Raw genomic sequence first — 27,864 nt, 5'->3', positions numbered from 1 at the left:
TCCGTCAACTGCTAAATTAATAGGCCCGATAGGCAACAGTTGACGTTTCGTGAAACTCCCTATTTGTGAATGAGCTCAGCAGTTGCCGGGTCCTGCCCTAACCCGATTGAATCACGTGATTGGACGGCCTATATGTACAACGCGCGACCAAGAATGCAAGAAGAATGTCGCGGGGCTTGCCAGCAGGACACGTTCCGATAGCGAGATGCCGAGACGTGCTTCCCCTAACTATTTATTACTACCTTTTTTATTATCGTTATTGTCCCCGCATTGTTGTGGGCTCGCGTTTGTCATTTGACACCATCTGGCTGAGACTCGCGCTTTGTTACTGCTACTATTGTTCTCTTCAAAACACCGGCAACTGGGAACAGAAACGCCAAACAGCAGATCCATGTCCACCCCCTTTCAACAGCGTGCGTAAGGAATGTCCCAACCGTATGCTTCCCTGCTCTTTGCAGGTACGTGCGTTTTTTTTTACTTGTTATCTGTTTGTAATTGCCGTCTTTCGAGTCAGACCGGCTTTCTTTCGTGTGTATTGCGGCTCGCGCGCGTTTTGTGTACAGTGTATGGTCGCGAGGCTTGACTATACCTGCACAAAGAAAGATAGCTGCACTATTCCAGTGTGCAATGGTTCTGTTGCTAACGTTGGTGTCAGAGTCGTCATCCGAGCTCCAAAGCATGATTCGTGCCGACAGAGCGGCCGCTGCAGCAGCTGACCATGACGCGGTTTCGACCGAAATCCTGAAGGCTACCGTGCAAGTTGTCGAGCGTGAAAAATCAGTCTACCATGGTAATGACGAAGGGCTTGATATTGTCGGACTTGACGAAAGCAGCGGCGACAGCAGTCAGGACGAGATAGGGACGGTCGATGTCGGGCCGGACTTAGACGATGCTATGACAACGCGTTGTTGGAATGATCGCGAACTTGAAACGAACGACGAGGATATAGACGACTTGCCTGAGATGGCGGACGATGTTGCTGCTGATGTTAGCGAAACTAAAGATATATTACTGACCGAGTATGATATGGATGAGTCTAATGCATCGCGGAAGTATGACAGCCGCGAAACGAACATGGATTCTGACAATGATGTGGAAGAGGGGGACGACGAAGAGGAAGAGCAAGAAGAAGAAGACGACGAACGCTTCGAGCTCTCTTCGAGTCCGTCCATTCAAGATGAGTGTGAGTAAACGCACTTGGGCTACTCTGTTACTGTGTTATCTAACACGAGTGTAATAGCCGACATTGATTTGAGTCTTGTATACGCACTTCATACGTTCAAGGCTACTCAAAACGGTCACGCAGATGCAATTAAGGGGGACGCCATGGTTTTGCTAGATGACTCCAATGAGTACTGGTGGCTAGTCAAGATGATAAAGGACTCGACGATTGGATACTTGCCTGCTGAGAAAATCGAAACACCGTCTGAGCGATTGGCCCGACTAAACAAGCACAGGAATATCGATGTATGCCATTCATGTACTCGTTAATGCGCCGTGATTGCTGACTCGGCGTAGATTGTTTCTAATGACATTCCTGCCACGAGAACGTCTTCGGAAAAGTCCCGAAATCCATTAAGACGGTTCCGGTCGAAAAAAACTACGACTGTTGCGCCTCCTACAACGAGTAGTAAGACCGTGTCGTTTACTGCACCCACGTTCTACGACCCGCCGGAGGGCTACTACATTAGTGATGACGAGGGCGAGATGGGTGACGACGATAATGAGACTGATGAGGACATTGAGCAAGATCAAAGAGATGCGGACATTGAAGCCACTCAGGATGTAGCCGCGGCTTCTGGAGACAGCGAACAGGCATCTGAAGACTTCGAAGAGACATTGGAGATTACAGCAATTGATAATGAAGACACCGACAACGAGGGGCTAGATGGGGATACTACGTTACGAGATGACATGAATGTTGACAACACATCTACTGATGCTGACTCGCACATTGACGTTTCAGCTGATCCATACATCGCTGATGTTGAAACTGAATCTTCGGACAGTGAGGACGAAGCTGAAGAGCTTGAGCCAACCACTGAAGAGCACACCACAACTTTCTTAGATGCTCAATCTGGGCCACTGTGTGACGTGGTATCTAGCCCTGTCGTCGAGCGGACAGCAGATGAGGAACGAATTTGCACCGGAGCCGTCGCGCCTGTGGTTTTGCACGCAGCCTCCATTCCTCGATCGAAAGACACAACGCAGCTTTCAGCGATTGCATTTGAATGTAGCGAGAAACCGGGAACCGAATCAATGGCGGCTTGGCCGGCGGCGCCACAGGAGGGATTGTGTCCCTCATCGTACAAAACTCAGCGGCATGTTTTCCAGCACCCTTTGGCGTCCTCGCAAGTTTCCGGCCGCATTTACAAACCGGCAGAGATGTCCTTGCCAGACGATGAGACTCCCCATTCTTCATCACCACCCATCGCTTCAAGCCCACAGGCGCCCCTCCTAACCACCGCTGGCCAACTCGAGCTAGACTCCGTTCCAGACACCCACGAATCCAGATGGTCGGCAACCAGCCACAGCAAACTGCGCCGGAAAGAACGGAACGCGCTCCTGAAAACTAAGTCGTCGCTCGACAAGCTCTCGCTCCGATACCGCCTCAACGGCGGCAACGGTGTTCTCGCTAATATTTTCAAAAAGAAAGCGTCACAATCGTCAAGTTCATTGGTCTCCTTCGGAAGCAGCACGACGATTCCGGCGAGGCCGTCGGATAGCAGCGAAGAAATGTCTTTGCGGTCCAGGAATACATCTGTGTCGCCCGTGTCTGTCCATACAGTAGAGGGGGGAAATAATAATGAGGTTAACAATGGGGCGAAGGAAGGTGTGGATGTGCGGAAAGAGGAGGAAATCAATCTGCAGTCGTTTGACCCGATTTTCGCGCGGCGGTCACGGACGCCGACGTATAACTCCATCTGCAGTGACTCCTCAACGGCAATTATGCAGCCGTTTGCAGGATATGCTGGCCACGAGCCGGAGACCGAGTCAATAGATGACCGCGACCACTCGTCGTTCGACTACACTGCAGATGCTCGCGATGATTCCCAGTTGCAGGATGACACTCTCACCACTGATGCCACACCAGATGACACCTTTTACTCCGCGACGAATTTGCTCGCGAGCTACGCAGGTGGAAACATAAGCGACGACGGCGCAAGCACGATCGGAAGCAGCTACAGCAGTGGGGCTCAGAACTCCTCGTCGCAATCCAGCCCTCCACAAGACCGCACCTCGTCGTTCGAGCAACATACCGCCGACGACGACGATGACGACGACGATGATGACAACGACAACAACGACGATGATGATGACGGCCATGTTCACGAGCACGGTTCGCGGGACGAGGATCTCGTCTCGTTGATGATGCAAGCAGCTCGCAGGACCGAGTTCGTGCATCCAGCTTTGGCATCGTCGTTCCAAGACGTGACGATGGTCGTCGACCGCACAGCCACGAAATTAGACGCGCTTTTGCTTCAGTGGTGGGACGCGCGGCGGGGACTCGCGGCGCCGTCGACGTAACTTATTGGAATGTTTATGAATAATTGGACGGGGTGTGGTATTGTGTCGGTGATGATAGAAGGTTCATTTTGGTTTCTCATTTCTCATGTATTATGTCTAGACATGATCAGTATGCTCTCAGAGACGAAGATTTGTGGTTTTCGTATGTCGTTTGGATATTTAGTTTGTGTACCATATTATTACGATAATTGATTATAGGGTCATCGTCCGGCTTAAGCTTATATTCTTATATACTAGCACAGTTGCAACGACCAAAGTTTCCAGACGCTTAAAATCACACAGTTCATGTAATGCAAATCAGGAGGATTTCGCAAGGAACGACTGAGATGACTGCATGGCGAAGGTTGCCAACAAAAGTAATGAAGGAAAAATATGATACATGGGTTTTGCACGAAGAATTCATCTCAGAAAAAGGAAACTATACAACTACATTCGATTAAGACATGGGCTTGACCACGCGACGACAGCAACAACCAGCAGGCCGATTGGTTTTCCTTAACGTGTACTTACGTATTTACTCTTCGCGAGAGGTTCTGGCCGCCGTCGGCGTCCTTTCCGACTCGCACGACCTCGATGAAAACGTCACAGAGTTCATCAAACCAAGGTGTGCCCTTGCGACAGCAAAGGACCGAACTCAAAGCAGCTCTGTGAATTCCAGTGCAATCTCATTTGTTTCATTCGTTATTTCGTATGGTTGCATGCTAAAGACAGTCGCTTCTGCGGTGCAGAGTAGCGATTCTTCTCGCTAACCAAAAGAACAATATATTGAATCGCAATTGTGCAACCATCCGCCTAGCCTTCTTCTCCAGACTAGGATTAGGCTTGCGAGACTCCAACCTCGACGACGAGGAAGTCGCGTGGGTCTTCTGCCTGGAAGAAAATGATGCCGTCTGGCATCCATATGATATTTTGGTCGTCTGTCTATCACCAACTTCCTGGCAGTGGTCATTTCGCCCAGCCTCTTGCCTGCTGGCAATACTCTTCCTTCACGTTGCAGGATGGCCCCCACACGATTATAAACACGTCGGAGTATCGCTCGCGATGTCTCGTTGCGCAGCAGAATCGGGACCGTCACAGCTGTCACGACCTGACGGGTCCAGCCATGGAATAGCCTTGGATACCTATACTCAACGTCAGCCGTTAAAACTATCCCGAATCTGCGGTCTCAATTTTGCATTCCATATTCATCGTCTTCGTCGTCCCCCACAACTTCCGCCTTTATAACTGCTGATACGCGTCAAGGCCAAGTTCTAAGTACTCGCTGATTCGTTTTTGCTGAATGTGGATTCCCTCGCCACTAGCCATTGCCTCATCAACTGAACTGGCTGTTACGATCTATAATTCTTCTATATTCTCTGGGAAGTCTGGACTCCATAGCTGTGTCCGCGAGAGGCTACATCTGATGTAGCAGTCAGGCGAGTCTGCCCTAGAAGGCAGCCATTTTGACAGATGTGATTGTCACAGAATATCTCAGAGCCGTGTGTTCGGAATTCAGATGTCCGTTCACGGCATCCGCTTCAGCATAGCAAATCAAAGGCCAGTCTCTACGTTAACCGGCATTTAAAACACGCGGTCCGGAATTTCGATATTATTAGGACGCGTCATTGAAAACCGTCGACCATCAACAGAGCAGAAGTTACGACGTCCTAGACCTCACTTGCACGTTGAAAAGTACAAACAGTCAGGCTTCAATCAAGTTCGTGGGAAGTATTTTTTGTCTAAGCGTCCGTGTTGCGGTCTAGATAGACCTCGACAACAAACGGCTGGTACTAGTTCAGAGATCAGGAAGTAACTACCTCGGCTCGCGTAGGCGTAATAAGCAAATTGGCTCGTACCGGCGACGGCAAATTGGCAGCATTCGAAAATTAGACGCACCTGAGGAAAAATCCACAAGTTAGTAGTCCTGGCAGACGAGTCGTTTGCGTGAGGGACCCACGACGTCTGGACATGAGACGCGGCTTTTTCCGTTTACAGCTGCGCGTACCGAAAATCCCGCCAGTGTGGATATAACTAATGATAATTTTGTTGTTTGGATTATTTATGACTTGGACGAGGTTTGATATTATGTGATTTCAGCATAGAAACTGAATTGATCAGCATCATCGTCCGGCTTATATTGTCAATATACTACCACAATCGCAACAGCTAGCGTTCCCGGTACAGAACAATTTCACGGCTTACAATATAATGAAACGAGCGACTTCACAAGGAAAGACTGATCGACGACTGTGCGAGACAGTTGTCAAGAACATGAACAAAGATAAAAATACTATGCACAAAGAAACTCATCCAAAAGAAATATTACACCCAGATATTAAAACAATGTGTCCAACTACTCACAACCAGCAGCAACCACTAGAGACAGACTAAACTAACCTAAAAGTAAACGAGTGTGGCCAAATCCTCAACATAATATTCTTTCGCCTGTGGTGAGCGACCAAGCAAGCGACAGAGCCATACATAACCACAAGCATTATTAAGATTTCCCGGACGATTGTCAATCAGGACTGTACTTGAGGCACCATCATCTCACAGCACCATCAGCAAATCATATCCAAACCGATACCCTCAACAATAAATGAAAATAGAGAAATAAAATTAACACCCCCCATCCCCGCATCTCATGCAAAGTAACACGTCTACTGCTGTATATAATGCGGCACCATATAAATATTAGATAAAGAATCCACAGTGATGTTTTATTAAAATAAAACTTTTGCAAATAACCCCTTTGCTCCGATTAGTTTTCTATAGATAGTTGTTGATACTGATGTATGTATGATATGCTATCTGTCACTCTATTCGAGCATCTTGAGCACTCGGCCTGCCAGCGCAATGATTTCGCTCTCGGCCTCGGTGTCTTCCAGATCAATCAGGTCACCGTTTGCCGGTGGGTCGGCCGGGAGCTCCCTCGCCGCAAGCGTCTGGGTCGCCTCGATGATAGCGGTATTCTTCTTCACGAGCTCGACCAGGTCCTTCTCTCCGCCCTCGACAAACTGCAACAACGTCCACACCGCAATGTGCTCAAAAATAAGATCGTTGCTCGTCAAGAACCGGATCAAGTACCCGCTTATGCCGCCGGCAGGCGAGCTCCACGCGGTCACAAACGCAGCGTAATCGCCAATTTTGGACGACAGGTTTCCGAGCGCCGCGCCGCTATTCCCCTGGACCTCTGTGTTTGGCGAGCTTGTGAGCGGGATGAGACAGTCGATGATCTTGACTGATAGCAGGTACTGTTTAAGCTCGTCGCTGAGGGCCAGCACGGCAATGCAGGCCGTCATTTCGCTTTGCACGTTACTCGACACGTTGAGGACCAGGCTGATGCACTTGTCAACCGTGCCAGCGTCAAGGATTGCTTTCTTGTTGCGCTCAGAGCTGGCGGCTAAGTTGCGGAGAGTGGAGATAGCGTGGCATTGGATTTCCTCCTCTGTCGCGTTACTGGCGGGCGCCGGGCTGTTGCCATTCGCAGTCCCATTGGTGGAGGGAGGGCCGCTCTTTTTGAGAAGCGCGACAAGCGGTTGTAAGAAATTGGCATCGATGATGGGAGCCTCGTTGTCGGGGTGAATTGAGATGTTGCGAATGCAGGCAACTGATGACAGCACTAGCTGCGGAACGTTGGATTGCAGGATGCGCAGTAGGGGTGGCAGGCCTCCAGCCTGTACTATTTCAAGCTGGCATTTATCTGTTCAAGTTGTTAGTCGGGCCATACCTCCCGCGCAAGACAGGACGAAGCACGTACCGTCAGAAGCGAGATTGCGAAGAGCAAGCGCGGCCTGGCATTGCACTTTTTCAGGACCGGAATCCATCAAGCTAACGAGACACGACACCAGCTTTGGTTCAGTCTCTGCTAATATATGTCGATTCGCAGCTGCGCATGGTTAGCGGTCACGCAAGGCAAAATCATCCACGCCGCCGTTCGGACTCACCATCCACGGCAATATTACTCAGCGCCGTCGTGCAATAATACTGCACATCAGCGTCCGGCGACTGCAAGAGCGAGACTAACACAGGAATGGCACCGGCGCTGACAAGTTCCTGGCGATTCTCGTCCGAGTGGGTCATGTTCAACAGCGCGCCGGTCGCGTTCCGCTGGACACGCTTGTCCTTTGATTTTGCGAGCTTCGTGAGCGGGACCAACGCTCCCGACCTAGCTATTTTGACCTTGTTGTCTTCGTGTGTGGCGAGATTTGTGATGCATCCGACGGCGTTGCATTGGACTTCGACGTTGGCGGACTGCATTTGCTTGATGAGCGGCTCGAGCCCGCCCATTTCGACAATAAGAACCTTGTTGTCGTTGTTGACTGCCAGGTTACCTAGTGCCGCACTAGCTGCTCGTTGGACTTCGAAATCCGAACTTTGCAGGAGTAGCAGGATGGGCGACAACGTCTCCTCGTTGACGGGTCGCACATCTACGTGGACAAATTAGCTACCCCGGTGTATTCATTCGGTCGATTACTAGCTCACCTTTCTCCGTAATGTCAGCAAAAGCCAATGCCGCACTTCGCTGCAAATCCACATTCGAAGAGTATACCAAGGTCGTCAGCGCCCTGAGCGGTCCGGAACTAAAGAAATCTTCCTCGCCTCGCTAACGCAACGTCAGCCTCAGAACGAACGGGACGACCGTCTCCGTCGCCGTCGAAATACACTCACGTTCTCGAGGTACCGCAATAGAACCGACACGGCTTCCCGCTCGCTCTCCGCCAACAACGGCGCGTACAGCCGGTCCTGGGAGTGCCCTAATAACGCGAACGTCAGTACCGTAAAGATAAGCCCAGCCCCATCACCACCACCACCACTACTTCAATTTTTGGGATTTCCGTTACCTCCGCAGCAGCTACTGCAACAGCCGCCCATAAGTTTTTATGTGTCGTCGATTTCTGAGATCAGTGCGAAGCCACGATTGTCGTTGTTTTGTCGGCCGCGGTCCGGAGTTACCAGATGTTATGTATTGCAAATCGCGACCTAATCAAAAGTACGTCAGCCTGGCCGTCGACGTCCCACGTGGTTCGTCGCAACCCACACTAACCCTAGCACAATGACGAAATCTAACAACTCCAATGGCTGCTTGAACCTCTCGACCAGCTGGGTATGAGATAAACGATGAAACTGGGCCGTGCCGTGCAAGCAATGGTGTGGCGGGGGATGTCAACACCTGGGGGGGGGGGGGAGAGAGCTAGAATTGGGAGGGTCGCTGATAACTCGAGTGAGGTTGGGTATCGAGTTAGTGTGTGCGGGCGACCGCTTACCTCCCAACCCATTCAAGTCGCGAATCGGGTGCCTACCTTTTCGTGATCTACGCCCGCCGCAGCGCCGCCCAGGGTTTTCTTGTTTGTGGGCCACACGTTCTATTATTTTGTTTCTACATGGAGTGCTTGACACCGCAGAACGCCGCCCAAAAGAAAGAAAAAAAGGCCTAACCCTTGATAGGCAATCGATAAGGGAATTTACCAATGCATAGCGGTTGATTTGGAAGCAACTGTTTCTACATTTACGAGCTAGCAAGCAGTATAAGCAAACACGAATTCCCCAAATGCGCCAGTTCCAGTAGTCGCAATGAATCAAATAATAATATACAAAACCGCTCGCAGTCAAAAGGACACAAGCAATGAAAAACAAACCGCAGACCAAAGTTTTGTACGCCCTAAATATACAACGAAGAACAATTTCAATCCGAACCAATGCCATATAGCCAAAAATAAAATAAAATAAACAAGAAATTAAACATAACTATTAAGCAATCCAACATTTTATATCCCAAACCTAACCCGATTGTTTTGCAATTTGAAAACATACTTGTTTATATGGAAATAAATCATTTCTCCTCCGTCAGTCCGCGGAAGATCTCATGTCGTAATACTTCACCAATGTCCCACCGGTCAGACCGCTGCATTGCAAAACACCGCGCGACAAAGTCCACGATGGCGTCGTCGCTCGCGTTGCGCAACGTGTCCGGGTCCCAGTCTCCCTTGGCAATCAGTCTTTGCAGATTCGGCAGGAACGAGTGGGAGAATGGCAGCGTGCCGGTGAACAGGACGTACGTGAACACGCCGAGGGCCCAGATGTCTTGTTTCGGGGATATAGGCGTCGGTTCGGTCGTCGGCACGAGCAGCTCGGGAGACAAGTACGGCACAGAGCCAGTTAAGCCGAATTCGGTAGTTGTTATTGGCGTCGTTGTCGCCACAGTCGTAACCGCGGACGGTGGCGGGGAAGGCGGCATAAGTCGGAGTGAGCTCATGCTAGACGCAATCCCGCTGTCGGGCGTTGACAGACCTGAATTATCCCCGCCAGACTCGGGCATCCGGTCGTCGTCCTCGACGTTTATGAACTCTGACATGCCAAAGTCGCACAGCAGCAGTTTTGCGTCATGAACCGTCTGCGAATGGGGATCTTCGATCGATAGTAAACAGTTCTCTGGCTTGACATCCCGGTGCACGATGCGCAGATCCTGGTGCAAAAACCGCAGCGCACAACACAACTCAAACATCCACCGCACCTTGACGTCAAGCGGGACCGTGACCCCGTCGGACCGCTGTTTCCTAATCACGGCGTCAAAAACCGACCCGGCATTGGCATACTGCATGAAGCAGAACGTCGCGAACTCGGTCTCGTGCACGGACAGCAGCTGCAAGACATGCGGATGCGCCGGCGAAATGCACCGCCAAATTGTCAGTTCGTGGTCCAAGTCGGCCTGGGCGAGCTCGTCGGTCGCGCCGCCGACGCCGCCGACGCCGCCAACGTCGTGGCGCTGGGACTTGCGCACGATCTTGACCGCGTGCGTGACCTCGGTCCCGTTCACGAGCGTGTGGGCTTCCTTGACAATGCTGAAGCCGCCGTAGCCGAGCGGTTTGCCGATCACGTAGTCCGTCACTTCCTGGCCCTCGTCGTCGGGCTCGGGCGCGGGCGGCACTTTAGACTGGCCGGCGTTGAACATGGCCAGAAACTTGGACGCCGGCGAGACGGGCTCGCCCGGGCCCTCGCGCAGCGACCACGACCGACGCGTGTTGCGCGGCTTGGGATTCCGCCAGGAATACTGCCGTCTCGGTCGCGCCTGCGGCGGCGGCGACGACGACGTTTCGTCGGCGCCTGTCGTAGGCGACATGGACGACGCGGACTGCAGCGACGACTGGGCCGAAAAGCTGCCGTACATGTACTGCATCTGCTCGGCCGAGGTCGACGCGCCCGACAGCGACGCCGCCGCCGATTCGGAAAACGTGCGTCGGTCGCGCGGGACCGAGAGATCGGCCGTCTGGACGTGCAAGGCCTGCGAGTTCGACCGTGATCCTGACGCCGACGTGGGCAACACCAATATCTGCTCGATCTCACCGTCCTTCTCTTCTTTCGGCACGTTTTCCTTGTTGCTGCTGCTGCTGTTATTGTCCTTGATATTCGTGTTAATGTTGCCACCGGCGTTCGTGGCCCTGGCTTCCCACCGCAGCGTGATCGGTGAGGTCTCAGACGGCATCGTGAGGTCTGACTTGTCGGTCAGGATCGCAAGCAGCGCTGCCGACTTGTGGCGCGACGACGGCACGGGATGGTATATGGATTCGGTTACTGACTGGTCAATTGCGGCCGTAGCTGGATCGACTGGGACGGCGGGCGACTTGTGCATGGCCACCAGCATTCATGCGAAATTCATGCAACGGCTTGCCACCGACAAGACGACGATGGCCAGCTGCGTTCGCCGGCGGCTCCTGTTCTGCTGTTATCCGTGCCCCCTGATATTTTCTATGCGCAATTATCAAAGTTCGAAAGACACCCAATCACACCCGGTCCGACTGTTGAAGATATACCGTCACTCGATGTCCACAGTAGGGACAAAAAAATTCTGCCGAAAAAGCTCCCCACGCAACGTTCATGCGTCCGACCGTTCGTGCTCGCGGCTTTCACATCGCGGTCTGGTCCTGTGACCTTTGCGCGCTATTGTCTTGGTGCTTCGAATCCGCAAATAACCCTAACATGCTGACGTGGTTGTGGGCGAACTGCACAGTGGCCAGGCACAAGCTCGCGTGGTTTTCCCAGCAAAATTACTGGTGAACTCTGTTTGGGGACGGGAAAATGCGGGTAAACACGGTTTTACAAGATCCAATAGATAATGCAGGTTGTACAATTTATTCTATGCAGTCCTTATATAACGCAGTATGCAAATGCTTTCCAACCGATCCCAACCCTCCCCCCCCCCAAATTCCATAAAATACATTTAGATCCAAAAAACAAGTACAAATTCCGGCCATCCCAAAACCCTAATGCAATTACATTCCAAAACGCAGTGCAAAATATGCAAAATAAAAAAACTGCCGAAACCAATAATTATGATCATGCAAACTGTGACGAAGTATGTACAAATTTCGGCGATCTACCACCGGCCAGGGTCAGCGATAACCGGGTGAAGCTGCTTGACGGACATGAGGCGTGGGACGGGGACATAGTATTTGTCAACTACCGGGTACACGAATGGATTCGCTCGTGTCGTCGTCGACGACGTAAACGACGACGTAGACGGCGGCAATGCCGGCATTGCACGCGGCCCGGTGACGGGTGCGGCGGGAATAGGCTGCGGCAAGACCGTGTGCGGCGGGAGCGATGTCGGCAGCGCATACGTATTCGAGGGAATGGCATACGTGTTCTTGACCAGCAACGGCAACGGCTGGACCGGAGTGGGGTACTGCGGCATCGACACGGCCGGGACAGATCGCAGGATCGTGTTCGGGGTCGGGCAAGTCGGAGTCATTGGCGCGACGTACTTTGGCTTTGGCAAGACCGGCCAGCCGAAGGCGAACGCCGCCGCCGCCGCCTGCGCGCTCGTGTCGGCAAAAAGCTGTGACCCGACGTCATCCGACGACGGTGTGGTCGGCGAATAGTAGTATGTCGAGCCGTTGCCTGTCGTGCGAGGTGCCAGCTGACCGTAGACCCGTTTCGCGGGCGAGTGGCGGACGTCGTCGTCGACAACCTTGCGCTTGCGCGACGGACCGAGCGACGACGGGCTCAGTAGCGGCACTGGCGACTGTGACACAGGCGAGCCCGGGACGGACACGCACGAAAACTTGGCCGCCCTGCGCGCCTTGACGAAACACGCGAGCAAGTCGCTCCAGTCGGACCACGTTTCTTTCGCAACTGCGAGCTCGTAGTTGACGTGCTTCAGAAACTCGACTTCCATGACGCCAATCTCTGACACTGGCAGCTTGGAAACCTGGGCCCAGGTTTTGTTGGTGTACGTGTTGTCGTCGAGGAACTTGTTCGCCAGGACTAGTGCGATCGTAAACACCCGGTATTCGCTGCCTGGCGTGCCAAGGATGGACGGCGAGTGGAGCTTGAGTCGGTAGATGTAGAGCAATGCCAGGGCCACGACAGTCCGGGACACTTGGGTCCGCGATAGAATGGCAGACGCGAACAAGCGGAACTCGCGCGTCGGCAGACAGACCGGAGATAGTAGCGGCAGTCGTGAGTGGGTCGAGCAGTGGACAAGCGTTTGTGTAGGCGTGAACCAGAACAGACAGGTTATGTTTGCTGCCATGACGGTGAATGCGTCTTCGCTGGCTTCTGACGGGGACATGGCACGAGTAGTTGTCGAGTGGGGCGCTGGCGAGAATAGTACTGATGGCGACGGGTTTGCTTCAGACTCTGGTCTGCTACTGGCGGTTGACATGGACAACTGCGGCGGCGGCGGCGGCGGCGGCGACAATAGGCGTCGCGCCTGGCAGTGCCGGCTGGAGTTGTTATTGTTGTTGTTGTAGTTGGTGTTGTAACTAGGCGCAACATTGCTCCGCAACCGGTACTGGGCGAGGTCGGCGGAGGTTGGTAAGGCGGAGCTGAGTCCACATGATGAAGACGACGCTGGAACGGTGGACGACGCGAGCGGCAGTTCTGGAGGCGGAGTCGGAAAAGAGAATGGATATAGATGCGCCGTGAAGGAGAACGGCGACGACGGCGGCATGCTGCTGCTGCTGCTGCTGCTGTTGCTATTGGCAAGCAAGGAAGAAGAAAGGAGAGAGATCTATTTCACTACCGAGGGACATGGATGGAGAGGTCGAGATATATGTCAACCTCGGGGGGGTACGGAGCGAGCCGGCGGTGGAGACGGTACCAGCGCCAGCGGCGTGCACGCGCATTGCGAGAGCAGGGCGGGAGAACAAGACGGTAGACTTTTTAGAGTGCCGAGCGTGAAGCACACAAGATAGAATTAGACGGACGAGGCGGAGACAGCAGGAGGAGCGGATCCGGTCACTGAGCGTGTGGGTGTGGGTGGGTATACAACCGGCCGAGTTTGCTGTGACGCGACGAGATGGCGCAGGAATAGTTTCTAGTTAGTTAGTTCGTTAGCTAACTAAGTTGTTCTGCGGCTTGCTGTGCCTGCGAAACGCCACGGGTTTCTGGCCAGCCAACCCAACCAGCGACCAGTCCGCCGCCGCCTCAGCCGTCGTCGTCGCCCGCCCCCATTCAACCTAAACTGTAGACCACGCGACATTACTACTTCTCTGCTGGATCGTCGCCAGCAGTCAGTCGGCGCAATGAATGAATGGGCTACAGGAAGGCAACAGAAAGCGGGTGTGACTAGCGAGGGCTGTGACATGATGATTGATGATGCAGCAGCTGATGCGTGTTTGTGTGAGTTCCGGATCACGGCCTGCAGCGAAGGGCAAGTCCGGCAGTAGCGGCGGCGCGGTTCTGTGTCACCTGTCGGCAGCCAGTGGTCCTGCAACCCGGTCTCCGAACCAGAGTGAACCGGGCTCGTTCTGCGCCGATCAAACCGATCCACAAGCCCAAAAGGCCACGCGCATCGTGTACGTGTCGTGTCCGCCTGCTTCCGCTTGCTTCTGCTTGCTTGCCTGGCCAGCCAACTGCTCGCCGATGTGGGTGCGTGCGGCGCATCGTTGCTTTTCTTGTCGGGGGCGCGGATGACATCCCTGCCATCAGCATTAGCAGCATCATCATCATCATCATCATCATCATCGTCACCAGCCAGCACCCATCAATACGCAAATCCCTCGTCATGGTCAGCCAGCCCGCGAATACCCGAGAATGGTGCGACTGAAACACGCGAGCGTCGAGCATCGTCCGGGCCGGCCCAAGTTGTTATTGTCAGTTGTGTACTACTTGACCACTGCCAAAAATCCATTCATCCACCAGCCAAGAATCACTGCCTCGGGCCCCGGCCCAATAACATAACCGGCCTACTAACAAAAGACACAGTCTTTCATGCGTGTTTCACAAAGTGGCTGTTGCGGTGGAGAGACTTTTTTTTCATGAATTTGCTAATTTGCTGGTGTCAGCGGCGCACTAAAACCTGCAAGCAGCAAGCAAGCAAGACGAGTGGAAGAGAAGGTTTCGTAGTAGTAGTAGTAGTAGTAGTAGTTGTAGTAGTAATGGAAGAGTGGGGAATTTGCAACATGTGTGGCGGGCCATCGCACTGCCGCTTTTTTGTCACGTATTATGCGGTCCAGGTCGTAATACCGAGTACGACAACAACGTGCGCCGGTTTGCAATGAATAATAGCAATTTTGCAAACCATATTATGTAGTTACGTCGGACATGTCTATGTTTGTTGCGAATTCTCCATCACGTTTCTCTCTGCCCCCCCGATGGCGCCTTCTCACGAAACACACAGACCGCGCCGCCAGTCCCGGCCAACACCAGCGTTGCTTCGCCTCTCGTCGGCCACAAAAAGATGCCCACTTTGTTGCCGCCGGCCGAATCGCAACAAAAAAATATCCATCCACCACGAGACCAGACTACTGCAAAGCTTAAGATATCGGTCTACTTCGTTAACCCGATGTCCCAAAAAAAAAACTCTCGATTCGCCGCGGCAGAAATTGCATGGCATAGACCATACATTTTACTACACGAATATCCCGTCACAAAGTTAGAGTTCATATTAACTGCTGGTTTTGCCGGTTTTGGCCAGTCTCGTCGACTTGTCCCGCCGGGCATGTCCTCAAAATTTTTCATGTCATTTCGCTTATCTTCTCGTAGACACGATCTATTTATTTCGTCGGCGGCAGTAGCGGTGGCACATTCGTCAGACGCAAGGGGGGGCGTTGGCTCGGCGAAGACTACGCGGTACCCTTGTACTCCCGGTTCCCAACTGGCTATACTCAGCGGCGACCCATAAACTCGTCTTGATCAAAAAATGCCATGCTCGGCCGCAACACAGACCAACCGAAGATTCCAAATCCTCGCATTAAGTGGAGTTTCGGCTCGTCGCCCAACCCCCATGCGGCTGGCCGTCGCATATTATTCGGTTGGCCAGTCAAACGTACGTGAGAAGAAACTAATTTCTGGCACTAAAAATATGAGGCGGGATTTAGCTGCTTGTGGGCCACGTCATGATTAATCTTGAAGATGGGTAGTAGTATCGGATACGGAGTGGTGCGGGCCAACTGAATAGCATTACTACGTGTCCGCAAAAGTATCTTAAAATGTATGTGCGGTTTGACCGACTGCTCCACTCTGGCCCTGCCCTTTGACGCACAATAATATTTTGATCAACAAATTACTTTCCCCTGCACATTTCGACACCCGCGCACTCGCTTGCGTGGCTGATCCCGGCCCTCCCGGGGCGCAGGTCAAAAAGGTTAGCCGGTCACACGGTCAAATCAATCGGACCGAACCAAACCGTCCTCTCCCTGGTATCTATTTCGCTCACAAAAACCAATCTCGACCCACCGCGAGACTATGCCTGCTCGGCGTGCTGATAATTTATTATTTATTGCTGTCAACAAAATAGCGCGCGATTAGACATGCCCTCGCTCGCGGATCGACCAATAATCGCATTTTATTATTATTACCCATAGCCGCTTTGCACAGCACCCAACGAACGCTCAAGCAATAGTAATCGCGTATCATAACAATATGTCGCTCAAAGTACTGGCCCTAACCCTGCAATTGGGCCCAAAATGGCGTCGGTTCTGTACCAATCGATCGGAATGAATTCGTGCTTGCACAGCGTGGGGAATATTATTATATGCATGGTAGTCTACAATCCAATGGCCCCAAATAACCACTCCTGCAAATAAATAATAATACTCTGGGTTAGGCCATGTTTCACACTCTGTTCGGCTTTGTCTGCAGCAACGGGAGTGGCATCCCTGACATACGCACAGCAAGTGCGCGGTGTCTTACAACCAAATTGACGCGGGCCATCCTTGGAATTTAACTCGATCCTAGGCAGGAGAGACATGCAATCCTTTGTTCCTTGCCATTCCTAGTTTGCAATGCTATAGTGGCGACATGCGAATTACACAGCGCCCCAATAAAGACTACATGAACTTTCCACGAACTCGCGCGGCGCGAGCCGGGTCGGCGGTACATTGTTGCCGTGGATACATAATACACAAAGAACTCGTCTACATCTATCATCTAGACATCCCGGTCCACAAAACTCTTGATCATGCCCTCCGGTGTCTCATCGTACTCGCGATACTCAATCTCACCCCCATCCAGCAAGACAGTGTTGCACTGCACAAACTGCCGCCGCGGCATCTTCTTCCTCAAGACAACGTCGCGAAACTTTGCCAGCTCAGCCGGCACGGTCGTCGTCTCGGCATACAGCTGCTTGCCCCTGTCCACGTCGCCGGACGATTTGTAAATGTGCAGCTTCTGGAGATACTCGCCCACGGCCGCGCGACCGTGCGACAGGATCTTGGACCGGTCGAGCTCAATCTCAAGATCGTCAAACGTCTCCGTGTCCGCGTATGTCAACTTGACGAACGACCTGTCGCCGTACTCGAGAAACTGCTTGAAAATCGAAAACCGCGCCTGCATGTGCGGCTGGCCCCACTTCTTTGACTCCGGGTCCCAGTACTCGAGCGCGACAAGCCCGGCCCGCGCCATCAGCAGGTATGCAATGTAGGTGACGTCGTCCGCGACACCGGCCTCCGTCGACGTCTCCGTGTGGCCGAAAATCTCCAACAGCGACTTCTCGGTCGCCAAATACATCGCCACGCACTCGGCCCGACATTCCTCGTAACTGCCCGCCGTCGTGCCAAACACGCTGCCCCATGTCTGGCCCGGCTTGTAGTACGTCGTCACCGGCTTGCCGTCAATCGGCGACACCGGCGGCGCGCTCTTGTCGAAGTTGAACACGCTAGGCCCGGTCTCGGAAAGCAACTTGCCGCTGCCGTGGCCGAGCAGCTCGTGGATGCCGACCTGCACTTCAAATGCCGGGCCCCGCAGTTTCTCGTACAGCTCGAGCTCGGATTCCTTCACGAACGGGACCTTCTCGTTGGGTGACTTGGCCGACAACACATTTCCGAGCGACACGTTCTTAAACCCGATCGTCTGCCGAATGTCGTCGTAGTTGGGGATGTTAATTCCCGCCGGGATCCCAGACCCCGCGAACGTCATGACCTCCAGCGACGTGAAATCCGGCGGCGTGAAAACGTCTTTCTCGAATTCCTTGCTCCACGGCAACATCCCGATATACTTCTGCGCGCCATTCACGAGCGCGCCAAACGTCTTGGTCCGCTCCTTGTTGACCATGGCAATCAAACCCTCCCACTCGCCTCGTATGCCGGCCGGATCCCGGTACGTTTCGATGAACCCGATGTTGGTCTCAACCGTCGGCCCGATGTCCTTGACCCACTGCCGCTGGGACGCCTTGTGCGCTTGCATGCTGCCTTGTTTGAACGACGTCACGTACGCGTCCAGCATGGCTTTCTGGGTCGGATTGGCGGCGTATTCGCCCGCTTTGGCGAGTGCGTCCGCGATTAATCCCATCTCCCGCCCGTGGTCCCCGAACTTGACCGTCACGGTCGCGGACTCGCTGATCCCGGGAACCGCAAACACCAACTTCTCGCCGTCGACAACGGCTGGCTGCTGGACACCAGACGCGACCAGCAACACAAAATTACTCGTCGATTCCTTCACAACCCTCGTGTTTTCCGGCAAATAGATACCGCCAATTGCATCGTGAATCGCCTCGATCTCGGACTTTGTGATGATGTCGCCGGACGATCGAAGCGGGTAATACCCCGTTACGTGCCCGTTCTCCGGGTACCCCAGCAACACCGAAGCGCTAGGCTCGGTATCGTAAATCGCAGCCTCGACCACATGGAACGCGGTCGTCAAACTCTCGTCCCCGATTGCTGCGATTGCGGCCGCGAATGTCGTCGACGAAATGCGTGGGATGAACTTCACGTCGCCGAACGACTTGTAGTTTCCGAGATTGGACAAGAACTGCGAGAAGTACTCGAGCATATAACTCGAGTCATCTTCGGATAACGAAAACGGTGCCGCAGTCAAAATGTCCGCAATTGGCGTGTCAGGCGATGACGTCGTCACGGCGCGGTAGAATTTGAGGATCAGATCGAACACTTGCTCTGATGCTGGCGAAACTTGGCGAAGCACGATACGGGTGCCGTAATGTGCTGCCCTGCAATCTGTTAGCTCCGCAGACAAACGCAATTCCACATCCTATCCCGTCACGCTTCTTCTGAACAAAACAGACATACTTTGAAAAGTAATGCGCGTAAAGCTTCTCCTTCTCTGTCAGCTTCTCAAAATGCATCTTGGCCGATAAAGACGACACCGGCGCCTTAGAATCCGCATACAACTGACTTGCCATGTTTGCGCTAACTGAAAATTGTCTAGATCTACAATGTCTATACCCGGTCTTTCTTGATGCAATTGCAAATAAACCACGACGGGATCCTGCTGCGGTGTGGAAATATGTAAGCGGAAGGGTGTTGATGAGGCTGACCAGCTTAGTATTGTTGTTCTGCGGGGCACCAGGGGCACGCGAGATCCCGGCGCGGACGGTGCACAGCATGTGAGGGATCCTTGATTCCGGGACTTTCTGGCGACGGCCTTTCGTATTGCTCGCTGGCTGTCGGTTGAGCGAGTCCCGGATTCGCTGGTATATAGAGGAAGTATGTGAAAGATTTAACTGCGGAGACGGATCCGTCGTCAAATTAGAACAACCGCAGGGACAAGCACTTAATTGGCGCCCCGCTATTTTATTGGTGCAACTTTCCACATGTAGCTTAATATATGCAAGTCCAGATGATTGCTTGCTACCCGAGACGAGCGTTGCATTTTTAAATACTATTTTTTGAATAAGAATCAGTGTGTGCGCGGCTAATGTCGACCTTATTATCTCAGCGACTACGCAAACCCGCCAACCTTGTACGGCAGCAATAAATTTAACATATTATCCCCTTTCCAAATTTCCTACAAATACTATGTACATGTGTAAAATACTGTAATATCACTCGTTTGTCCATTACCTTCGGAATAACGCCCGAGACCGGTGATCCGTGTCTATTAAAGTCAGACTTCGGTCGCTATGGCTATCGCCAGCGCTCGCGCAACTTTATCATGATGCACCTCATCGCCGACGACACACAGTCCTCAACTTCGCACACCGGACACTACAGCCACAGGTCCTCGCATTCTGACTAGCCAATTGGGCACCGTGGATGCCGCAAGAATGGATTGTCAGGGCGTCTAAGGTATCACCCGTTTATTAATTTTGCAAAGCCGAGCAGGCGTCACTGCGAGACAAGATAGCGATTGCCGCCTACTGTTTCACGAGACCGACGCTTTTACCAGGAGCACAGTCCTGAATATTTTACAACCCCTTCGTATACAGATGACATTAAGACGGCGGTGTGTCATACAATCCAACACAGTGCTTACCTCAATTGAACTACTCATAGTTCTCACAAACACAACACAATGAAGCTCGACAAGATCGAGAAAAGCATTCTCGAAGCTGAATCCCACCGCCTCAAAAACGAGCAGGCCATCTCGACATTTTTACTGTCGAACGGCCATGCGTTTAAGTCTCTTATTCGATCACAGCAAGAGAGGGTATGGCTAGACTTCCAATGCGCAGCCCTCAACACAGAACGAAGCAGGCTGGAAAGCAGTCGTCACCGACGGGACGAACTATCGACTAAGCTCGAACTGCGGAAGCTCGAGTTGAACGTCGCGAGACAGAAATTGGAACAAGGCGTTATTGCGCTGGATAATTGCAAAGCTGAACTAGACCGCAAGAGGGAGGCTGAGCGAGCGGTTGGTCTCGAGATTTTGGAGCAGCGGAGGCGGATATGTGAGGATTTGGAGAAGATTTATCCCATCGATCCGATTGTTGGACGGACACTGGCATTTTCAATTCGAGGTGTCGAGCTGCCAAACACGAGCTACGACGGCTACGACGAGGAATTATTGGGTACCGCACTGGGATACACTGCCCACCTGGTATACCTGCTGTCGTTTTATTTGGGCGTGAAGTTACGGTACCCGGTGTATCCCGGTGGCAGTCGTTCGTATATAGAAGACCCGGTCAGCGAATTTCAGGGATCGCGGACGTTTCCGCTATGGCTGAAAGGTTCTGTGTACTACCGGTTTGAATATGGCGTTTTCCTTCTTAATAAAAGCATCGAGCAACTCATGAATTCGCAGTCGCTACTGGTAATAGATTTACGGCACACTCTACCAAATCTAAAGTGCTTGCTGTTATCAATGGAATCGAACGGATAGCAACTATTGAGAGGGAAGAGATAGACGGACGCCCTGCAGTTGCAGTTGCATATGAGGATTAGCATTTAGCATTGGTGGAGAGGTCTGTGCCGAATGGTGTTTTTGGATGGAATTATACACATAAAGGGACATGGGATTTATGGCTTGCTACGTTGGTTATTCCTCTTGGAGTTAATTATAGCGGCGTGCTTGTCATCGTGCAGTCAACTTCAAAAGTGCGATCGATTGTCAGATAACTGTCGTACAGTGTATGCCATCCGGCTACGTGGCAATCACGCAATGGAATTGTCCAGCACATTCAAATATTCCCAGACTCATGCATCTTCGACCTCTGCGACAATTGTACGTATATTCGCCAAAACCATACAAAACTTCTGCCATAGATCCTACAAGCTCTGACATACTTTATTGTTGCTTCCACAACGGAACAAGCCTCGCGCCGCCGGCAATTGTCCCAAGCGCTCCCACAGCCAGATCTGTGAGCAAACCTGTCTCCAATGACCAATGAATTGTAAGCGGGAAATACGCAGCATTTACAATCAGTTGTCGTCGCCACAACGTGTCAGCGGTGTGGCCGTCGGTCGCCTTCTCGCCACTCTGCTCCGAAACGTCTTTCTTCGTCAAATACTTCACACGAGCGAGTCTCACAAACTCGAGTATCACATGCGCAGCCCACAGCCGAGAGCTCACGACCCACAATCGGTTGATCTTTGCCTTGCTGAAGGGAATGATACCGTGCGATCCCAAATACGCAATATTCTCAAGTGGCTGGTAAATAATGTTGCTGACTACCTGCGTGAACGCCACGGCTTTCAGCACCGCGTCTTTTGGTGGTGCCTGCAACGTCGCGATAGCCCAACGTAAGAGCCCAATTAATCCCCACAATCGGTGGAAAATCCGAACATCCGAGATCAACGAACTCAATGCCCGCATTCGCACGGCCACAGATGGCGGAGGTACGGCAACATCGGCAGCCACCAGGGTAAATCCGCTAAAATACTTGACAAGCGACGAGAGCTGTGTGTAGACTTTCAGTAGCACGCGTCGATTGTGGACAGCTGTGATCGATTCTGCGACAAAGACGAGCGCGTACTGAGCCGTCATGAGATTCAAGTCTAGTGACGACGATGCAGACAGGATTCTGTCTGCCTTTGCAAGAGCCGGGTCACTCTGTTTAGCGAGATTTAAGAGCCGAGCGTGTAGCTGTGCCTGTATAAGTGGGACAGTCTCTCCGCGCGGTGGTGCGCTTGAAGTCGGTTCCGCAGACATTGTAGATTGGCAAAGTAAGCTTTCGCACACGCGCAGAAAGTCTGAGGACAAATAATTGCAGCCAGGACTGCCCTATCTGTAAGCTCGCGTGGACGGACAACGCGTTGGTGTTGATAACGCTAATGAGGGAGCAGAATGTCGATGTTGGGTTGGGACCATTACTGTTCATTCAACGTGCGACGCGCTGCTGACTTTTTCGCAGCTGCCGTTAATGTACATCCAGTTTAGTCCCGACAAACTTGTCACATCTTAATTAAAAGTCACATTATCGCAGCTGCTGGCACTTTTTGGCTTTCACGTCAATCTAAGAAGTAAGAACTCTTCCGACATTCACTGCCCAAAATTAACCAACTTTAAACATGTTTAACCAATCAGCATCGTAAGATTTCCAATTTAGATATCTAAGCTTGGAAAAGTCACCCAACGTCGGAAAGCCATTTAGAGATAGTGCGAGGTGCTCATAATGAATATATAATGCTGTATAATGACAGTGATTGACTCGGACTGGACATGACTATTATAAAGCGAAAACATCAAGGTTTGAAGTAGATAAGAATTTAAGTAATATCTAGAAGAAGCGCCCTGTTTGGGTTCTCTCCGGCTTCAACTTTCCTTGAGCCGCACCATCTCATCGATATGGCAACCAGGGGCGTGAAAACCTACGAATAGAGAGCGGGCGACCTTTATTTCCTCCATACTCTGGCCAGATGATAAATTGCAACAGCCACGCATAACCACATTAGGCAATAGGCGTCCGAGGATGAATTTCAGAGAATTTTCTAAGCTTATTCGCGACCGCGCAGAATTTTCGCGCCATGCCAACTTCTCGCGCAATGTTGGACCAGAACCGTGAACCCTGAAGCGTACTTTTGATTCCACCGACCAATTTTTGTTTGCTTCATGTCAACGTTCGATGATTTTTCAACCTATACTATGCCCCTGAGATTCCAAATTTAATTAACTCTCTTGAATTCTAGCACTGGCACAATGTAGGGGTTATGAGATTATTTGCGCGATTACTTTTCCCGGGCTTGTATACTGCAATACTGATGTTGATGTTAATTCTTCTTCTTGCATTCTACCTTTGAGAAGGAGCTGCTTTATAAATTCATTCATAGCACGTCTGTACATATGTACACTTGTTGGTCAGTTGCTTCTTTGTTACCCCTCCTCGTAGCCGAAGATTACCTCTGCGGGCCTGGGTAGAACACGGATCCCATCCGCCCAAGGTATTCGAACCTTGTCATTCACCATCATCTATCACGTCAAGCTAAAAGCACTCACCCGTACATATATTGTCAACTACTGACGTAAACATTGTAAGCATTTCGTAGCCTTCTAGTCTTCTCTTCTCCACCATTCCGGTTTGCTAACAAGTGTCTTACTGTCTGCTGTCAAAATTAGACTCTACATATTCGTATATATAAAGTCATGGGGTTAATATGGATGTTGACCAAGAGCCAACAATTCTTTATACTCTGTCTATAATCCGTTGCCTGCGCTAGAGTCAATTCCTGCCTCCGCCCCCGCCTCTTCTTTCGTCGGCGGTACGAACACTCTGTCAGCATCGTGCCACCAGAACGGTCTAAAGAATTTGATTCCAATGCCTATCTTTTCATCCGCCGATGTAGTGTCGTTGAGACTCAACGCTCCATATTCATCAGTGGGAATCACACGGCACGGTTCGGCTTCTTCACCCTTGTCAACCCAATCTAGCTGAACATTCGCGAGCCCTATATTCGCCGTTCGTGATATCAACCTACCAACTGACCGCATCACTTCTCCACGCGAATTGATTTTCGGTTGCGCACTTGCGGCAACTATCGGACTCTTGTAAGGCAGAGTAATACCGTCAGGTAATGCAAACTCTGAGTTGTACTCAACTTCGCCTGGAATCTCGTCCGAGGACAGGTCGTAAAGCGTGTAAGGAACAAGTCGTTTTTTGGTTATTCCAACGCGCTTGGCACGCGTGGTAAGCTCCTGGCCGACGTAACAGCCTTTGTCAAAATTGATGCCACCCATCATGTCGACACAGCTTTCCATAGGTAGCAGATCGCCCGGAAGGAAATCTTGGGTTCCCTCTGGAATTCCGTACATAACACGTCGAACATTATACGTTGTTATATCAGCCTCGACAAACGACTCAACTCGCTCTTCCTCGTAGACACGTAACGGCCAAAGCGGGCTTGCAGCATCATTTGATAGCACCATCCTCACACCAAACCCAGGAGCACGATTATCGTTTGCACCGATGAACTGCGGTGTCTTTCTAAGGGACGGTTTGGCATCGTATTCTGTGGGCTCGTGCATTATCCGGCGCGTTAGTAAGTTCTGTGGATCATCCTCCCACGCAAACCAGACCTTCCAGTTCGTAAGTTTACGTAGTGCAACTTTATCGCGTAATTTTCGGAACGTGAGATACTTGTACAACTGGTCGGTGACACCAATATCGTGTTCGATAAGATACGTCGCAGTTTCGGGATTGTCTATCGGATTCTGGCTAGCCCATTTCTTGTTGTGCAGTGCTGGATAAAGGAACACGTCATACATTATTCGGCCCTACAACGCACACGTTAGAGGTCTATTCCGAAACTTATGTATCATGATTATGACGTACCCTCACATTTAAGAAAGTGGCATATATTCCATCGTGGCCAGACGGCGGTTCATTTGTGATCAACCCATGTAAGAACTTAAAGGCATCCGGCCCAGTGACCTCTATAAGGCGCCGTCTAGGGGACAAATCAACATATCCCGCCAAAGGAATTTCGAAATTTACCGACGAGAACGGATTGTTGTTTTCGCGTACTGACTCTGAGTTGCCTGCATCAGTGTTGTATCGTCTAACAGATTTACGCTCAGATGTACAACGCCGTTGGTGACTGGTACTTGGCGGCACTGATCTAACGGCATGGTAACGCTGCTGTGCTACTTCAATTGTAGACCATCGTCGACGTACCTCGTGGAACCGACGGCACGAGAGGGGATGATTCAGTTGTAGTCTCACGACCGCACGACGAACAGCACTTTCGCATCGAAGTGCTGTGGCCATTTTTGCCGTATATGGGGCGTAAAATGTCCAGACAAGGGACTCTGGCTCGAGAAGCAAGCGGGCTTCACACAGGGAAGAGATGCAAGATAAGTGGACGAGCTCGACCCGAGAAACGGCGACGGCTAATATGACATAACTATGCACGACAGGTCAGAGCGACGGTGATCGTATCCACGCCAAAACCTGTAAACCTGGGTCCGAGTTTTGTCTGGTAACTGTGAGAATTAAGCCGCAAGGAAGCGATGATGGCGTGTTTAGAGCCGTAATGTTATTAGAGCCGCTCTAACTGTGCGGGTCGTACGAATCCCAACACCATCGTCGTCGGCTGTGCGATTTCAAGCACTACTCCAGTAACCGACGACTGATGATCTTCAGGGTTACTGGATGGCGGTATTTGTCTTCAGTTGCTTCATTTGCCGTGATCGCTGCCCACCGCCTGTTTCTCCGTCATCCACTGGCAGCTTCTATAGCTCGGCTACGCATCCAGCTGGATCTGCTTGTTTATTTCCAAGCGGCCACTCACGACGTTGACGACCACGACAACTGTCGCCGCTGCTTGCAGTCTCTCCCTCCTGGTGCGTGCGAGCAAGCCGGTCCGCTAGTCGATCCTTGTTCGATCTGAATTGAATACGTAGCTAGTGGCAGTCAGGTGTGCGTCCTGTTTGCGACTATACGATCATGGAACCGCCAGCGAGCTCACGCATCGCCATTCAGGATGTGCAATTTACAGCGACTGAGGATATTATTGATTTGGAGCAGCGTGAGGGACTGGTACGTTTGGCTGTACTATTCCAGGGCAACTATCTAACGAATTTGTGCGTACAGAAAGCGATTCGTGCATTCTTGAAGGGTAAGACTGCGTATGACGTCTTACCGGTCAGTTTTAGATTGTTGGTTCTCGATACCTCTCTTCTTGTTCGCAAATCTCTAAACATTCTTATACAAAATGGTAATATCGAGGTCATACAAAATATTCTCTTTGCCGTCCGAACTAACTTGCACGAAGGCATTGTTTCCGCACCATTATGGAACTCAAAGACGTCAAAATTCGCCGGTCTACTGACATCGTCAGACTACATAAATGTCATTCAGTATTACTATCAGAACCCAGAAAAGATGGATAAGATTGATCATTTCACCCTGGAGGGTCTTCGCGATGTTGAAAGGGCCATTGGTTTGCAGCCTCTCGAAACGATATCCGTGCACCCGTTCAAGCGGCTATACGATGCGTGTTTGAAGATGATTGCTAGCAAGGGACGAAGGATTCCATTAATAGATTACGAAGAAGAGAAGAAGCGTGAGATCGTGTTAAGTGTGCTGACACAGTATCGTATCCTGAAATTCGTTGCCCAGAATGTAGGTTGGTGATGAGTGCGCTCGCGCTGTATCTTTATCCTCCGGTACTGACTATTTCCGTTTATAGTGCAAGGAGACTAGGATGCTCCGAAAACCACTAAAAGATCTGGATATCGGCGTCCATAGCAATTTGGCGACAGCGACGATGGACACTCCAGTCATTGACGTCATACATCTTCTGGCGTCGAAGGGAGTGTCGAGCATACCAATTCTCGATAATGACGGGGTTTTGCAGAATATTTATGAGTCTATCGATGTGCTCACACTGATCAAAGGCGGTATATACAATGACTTAAAACTCACTGTCGGTGAGGCATTGATGCGTCGGTCGGAAGTATGTCTTCATTTTTGTGCTGCTTTGTTGACAATAGACACTAACTCATAGCGCAGGAATTCGAAGGAGTGTATACATGTACGGACCAGGACAGACTGGATACCATTATGGACACAATTCGAAGGTCGAGGTTGCACAGATTAATCATTGTCGACGGTGACGGGAAACTGAAAGGGATAGTTACACTTGGTGATATACTGCAGTATCTCCTATTGGGAGAGAGCGCAGGAGACGAGAGTACCAACATTAGCGGGAGTGGCAGCAAGGAGAGCGTGAATAATGATGGCGACAGTACATGACGGCACGTGTCACGTCCGGCATAACTTCTCTTCTTAATGTATCCCATGGCATTATTACAATAGGAGGAGGTAAGGAGAGATATATGACTACGGCGTGAAGATATTTCTAAGGAGCTGTATCAATACAGTAGATGTGCAGACGATGTGTAGGCTATTGTTAATACATAAACACGAATATAATACTTCTCATAGCATTTTACTTGCGTGGGACGTTGATAATAATCATAATATTTGAACACGAATGGTCTTAGCCATCTGAATTAGCGTAATTAAACATCATAGCTATGAGAATCGTACCAATTGTTTGTCCTAAGTTCCATAGTGAGTTATATGTTTGGTTTGCAACATTGGTTACCCGGATGCGGCAATGATCTCGGAGTCGAACAATTTTTTTCGAATTTTAGGCGTTTGCGCTTAATCTTCCGACAGTTGCACTCACACTCTACCATCCAATTCCACTTACCGCGCGTTTCTGGATTAACTGCGAACCATTGGCGGTAGAATCTGGCGTATATAGGTAGATTCAGCTTATTGAAGTTTGTCTGTCT

The 27,864-nt window shown here is 51.2% G+C and overlaps 10 protein-coding genes across 10 annotated transcripts; 3 read left to right on the top strand and 7 right to left on the bottom strand.

The window, feature by feature from the left end:
- Nucleotides 1–177: 177 nt before the first annotated feature.
- On the top strand, nucleotides 178–3,750 carry POJ06DRAFT_11888 (uncharacterized protein). Its single transcript, XM_056184209.1, has 4 exons — nucleotides 178–458; nucleotides 656–1,183; nucleotides 1,241–1,467; nucleotides 1,519–3,750. The coding sequence occupies exons 1-4, from the start codon at nucleotides 425–427 to the stop codon at nucleotides 3,526–3,528; spliced, it is 2,799 nt and encodes a 932-aa protein (XP_056047524.1). The 5' UTR covers nucleotides 178–424; the 3' UTR covers nucleotides 3,529–3,750.
- Nucleotides 3,751–6,326: 2,576 nt separating this feature from the next.
- Nucleotides 6,327–8,382, bottom strand: POJ06DRAFT_190513 (armadillo-type protein; the record flags this gene model as incomplete). The annotated part of the gene is made up of 6 exons (XM_056184804.1): nucleotides 6,327–7,210; nucleotides 7,268–7,396; nucleotides 7,455–7,937; nucleotides 7,993–8,113; nucleotides 8,179–8,264; nucleotides 8,352–8,382. The coding sequence occupies 6 exons, from the start codon at nucleotides 8,380–8,382 to the stop codon at nucleotides 6,327–6,329; spliced, it is 1,734 nt and encodes a 577-aa protein (XP_056047523.1).
- Nucleotides 8,383–9,340: 958 nt separating this feature from the next.
- On the bottom strand, nucleotides 9,341–11,633 carry POJ06DRAFT_293716 (kinase-like domain-containing protein; the record flags this gene model as incomplete). The annotated part of the gene is made up of 2 exons (XM_056190444.1): nucleotides 11,081–11,633; nucleotides 9,341–11,002 (listed from the first exon to the last, which is right to left on the bottom strand). The coding sequence occupies exons 1-2, from the start codon at nucleotides 11,147–11,149 to the stop codon at nucleotides 9,341–9,343; spliced, it is 1,731 nt and encodes a 576-aa protein (XP_056047522.1). The 5' UTR covers nucleotides 11,150–11,633.
- POJ06DRAFT_243462 (uncharacterized protein) lies at nucleotides 11,626–13,311 on the bottom strand. The gene has a single exon (XM_056186369.1). The coding sequence runs from the start codon at nucleotides 13,169–13,171 to the stop codon at nucleotides 11,882–11,884; it is 1,290 nt and encodes a 429-aa protein (XP_056047521.1). The 5' UTR covers nucleotides 13,172–13,311; the 3' UTR covers nucleotides 11,626–11,881.
- Nucleotides 13,312–14,142: 831 nt separating this feature from the next.
- On the bottom strand, nucleotides 14,143–14,472 carry POJ06DRAFT_243461 (uncharacterized protein; the record flags this gene model as incomplete). Its single annotated transcript, XM_056186368.1, has 1 exon — nucleotides 14,143–14,472. One exon carries the CDS (start codon nucleotides 14,470–14,472, stop codon nucleotides 14,143–14,145), a length of 330 nt encoding a protein of 109 aa, XP_056047520.1.
- A 2,409-nt stretch (nucleotides 14,473–16,881) lies between these two features.
- Nucleotides 16,882–19,087, bottom strand: POJ06DRAFT_191717 (peptidase family M49-domain-containing protein; the record flags this gene model as incomplete). Its single annotated transcript, XM_056184857.1, has 2 exons — nucleotides 16,882–18,895; nucleotides 18,975–19,087. 2 exons carry the CDS (start codon nucleotides 19,085–19,087, stop codon nucleotides 16,882–16,884), a joined length of 2,127 nt encoding a protein of 708 aa, XP_056047519.1.
- A 761-nt stretch (nucleotides 19,088–19,848) lies between these two features.
- On the top strand, nucleotides 19,849–21,212 carry POJ06DRAFT_243459 (UV radiation resistance protein and autophagy-related subunit 14-domain-containing protein). Its single transcript, XM_056186367.1, has one exon. The coding sequence runs from the start codon at nucleotides 20,200–20,202 to the stop codon at nucleotides 21,004–21,006; it is 807 nt and encodes a 268-aa protein (XP_056047518.1). The 5' UTR covers nucleotides 19,849–20,199; the 3' UTR covers nucleotides 21,007–21,212.
- POJ06DRAFT_243458 (uncharacterized protein) lies at nucleotides 21,213–22,475 on the bottom strand. The gene has a single exon (XM_056186366.1). The coding sequence runs from the start codon at nucleotides 22,273–22,275 to the stop codon at nucleotides 21,412–21,414; it is 864 nt and encodes a 287-aa protein (XP_056047517.1). The 5' UTR covers nucleotides 22,276–22,475; the 3' UTR covers nucleotides 21,213–21,411.
- Nucleotides 22,476–23,757: 1,282 nt separating this feature from the next.
- POJ06DRAFT_190362 (uncharacterized protein) lies at nucleotides 23,758–25,327 on the bottom strand (the record flags this gene model as incomplete). The annotated part of the gene is made up of 2 exons (XM_056184794.1): nucleotides 23,758–24,834; nucleotides 24,893–25,327. 2 exons carry the CDS (start codon nucleotides 25,325–25,327, stop codon nucleotides 23,758–23,760), a joined length of 1,512 nt encoding a protein of 503 aa, XP_056047516.1.
- A 338-nt stretch (nucleotides 25,328–25,665) lies between these two features.
- Nucleotides 25,666–27,610, top strand: POJ06DRAFT_243456 (uncharacterized protein). Its single transcript, XM_056186365.1, has 5 exons — nucleotides 25,666–26,098; nucleotides 26,153–26,276; nucleotides 26,334–26,683; nucleotides 26,751–27,017; nucleotides 27,074–27,610. The coding sequence occupies exons 1-5, from the start codon at nucleotides 26,006–26,008 to the stop codon at nucleotides 27,314–27,316; spliced, it is 1,077 nt and encodes a 358-aa protein (XP_056047515.1). The 5' UTR covers nucleotides 25,666–26,005; the 3' UTR covers nucleotides 27,317–27,610.
- Nucleotides 27,611–27,864: the final 254 nt, after the last annotated feature.

The sequence above is a fragment of the Lipomyces tetrasporus genome, assembly GCF_029532465.1.
Source record: "Lipomyces tetrasporus strain NRRL Y-64009 chromosome Unknown POJ06scaffold_1, whole genome shotgun sequence".
Classification (NCBI taxonomy): domain Eukaryota; kingdom Fungi; phylum Ascomycota; class Lipomycetes; order Lipomycetales; family Lipomycetaceae; genus Lipomyces; species Lipomyces tetrasporus.
The sequence above is the reverse complement of the archived record's forward strand: the minus strand, read 5'-3'. Positions and strand labels throughout refer to the sequence as shown.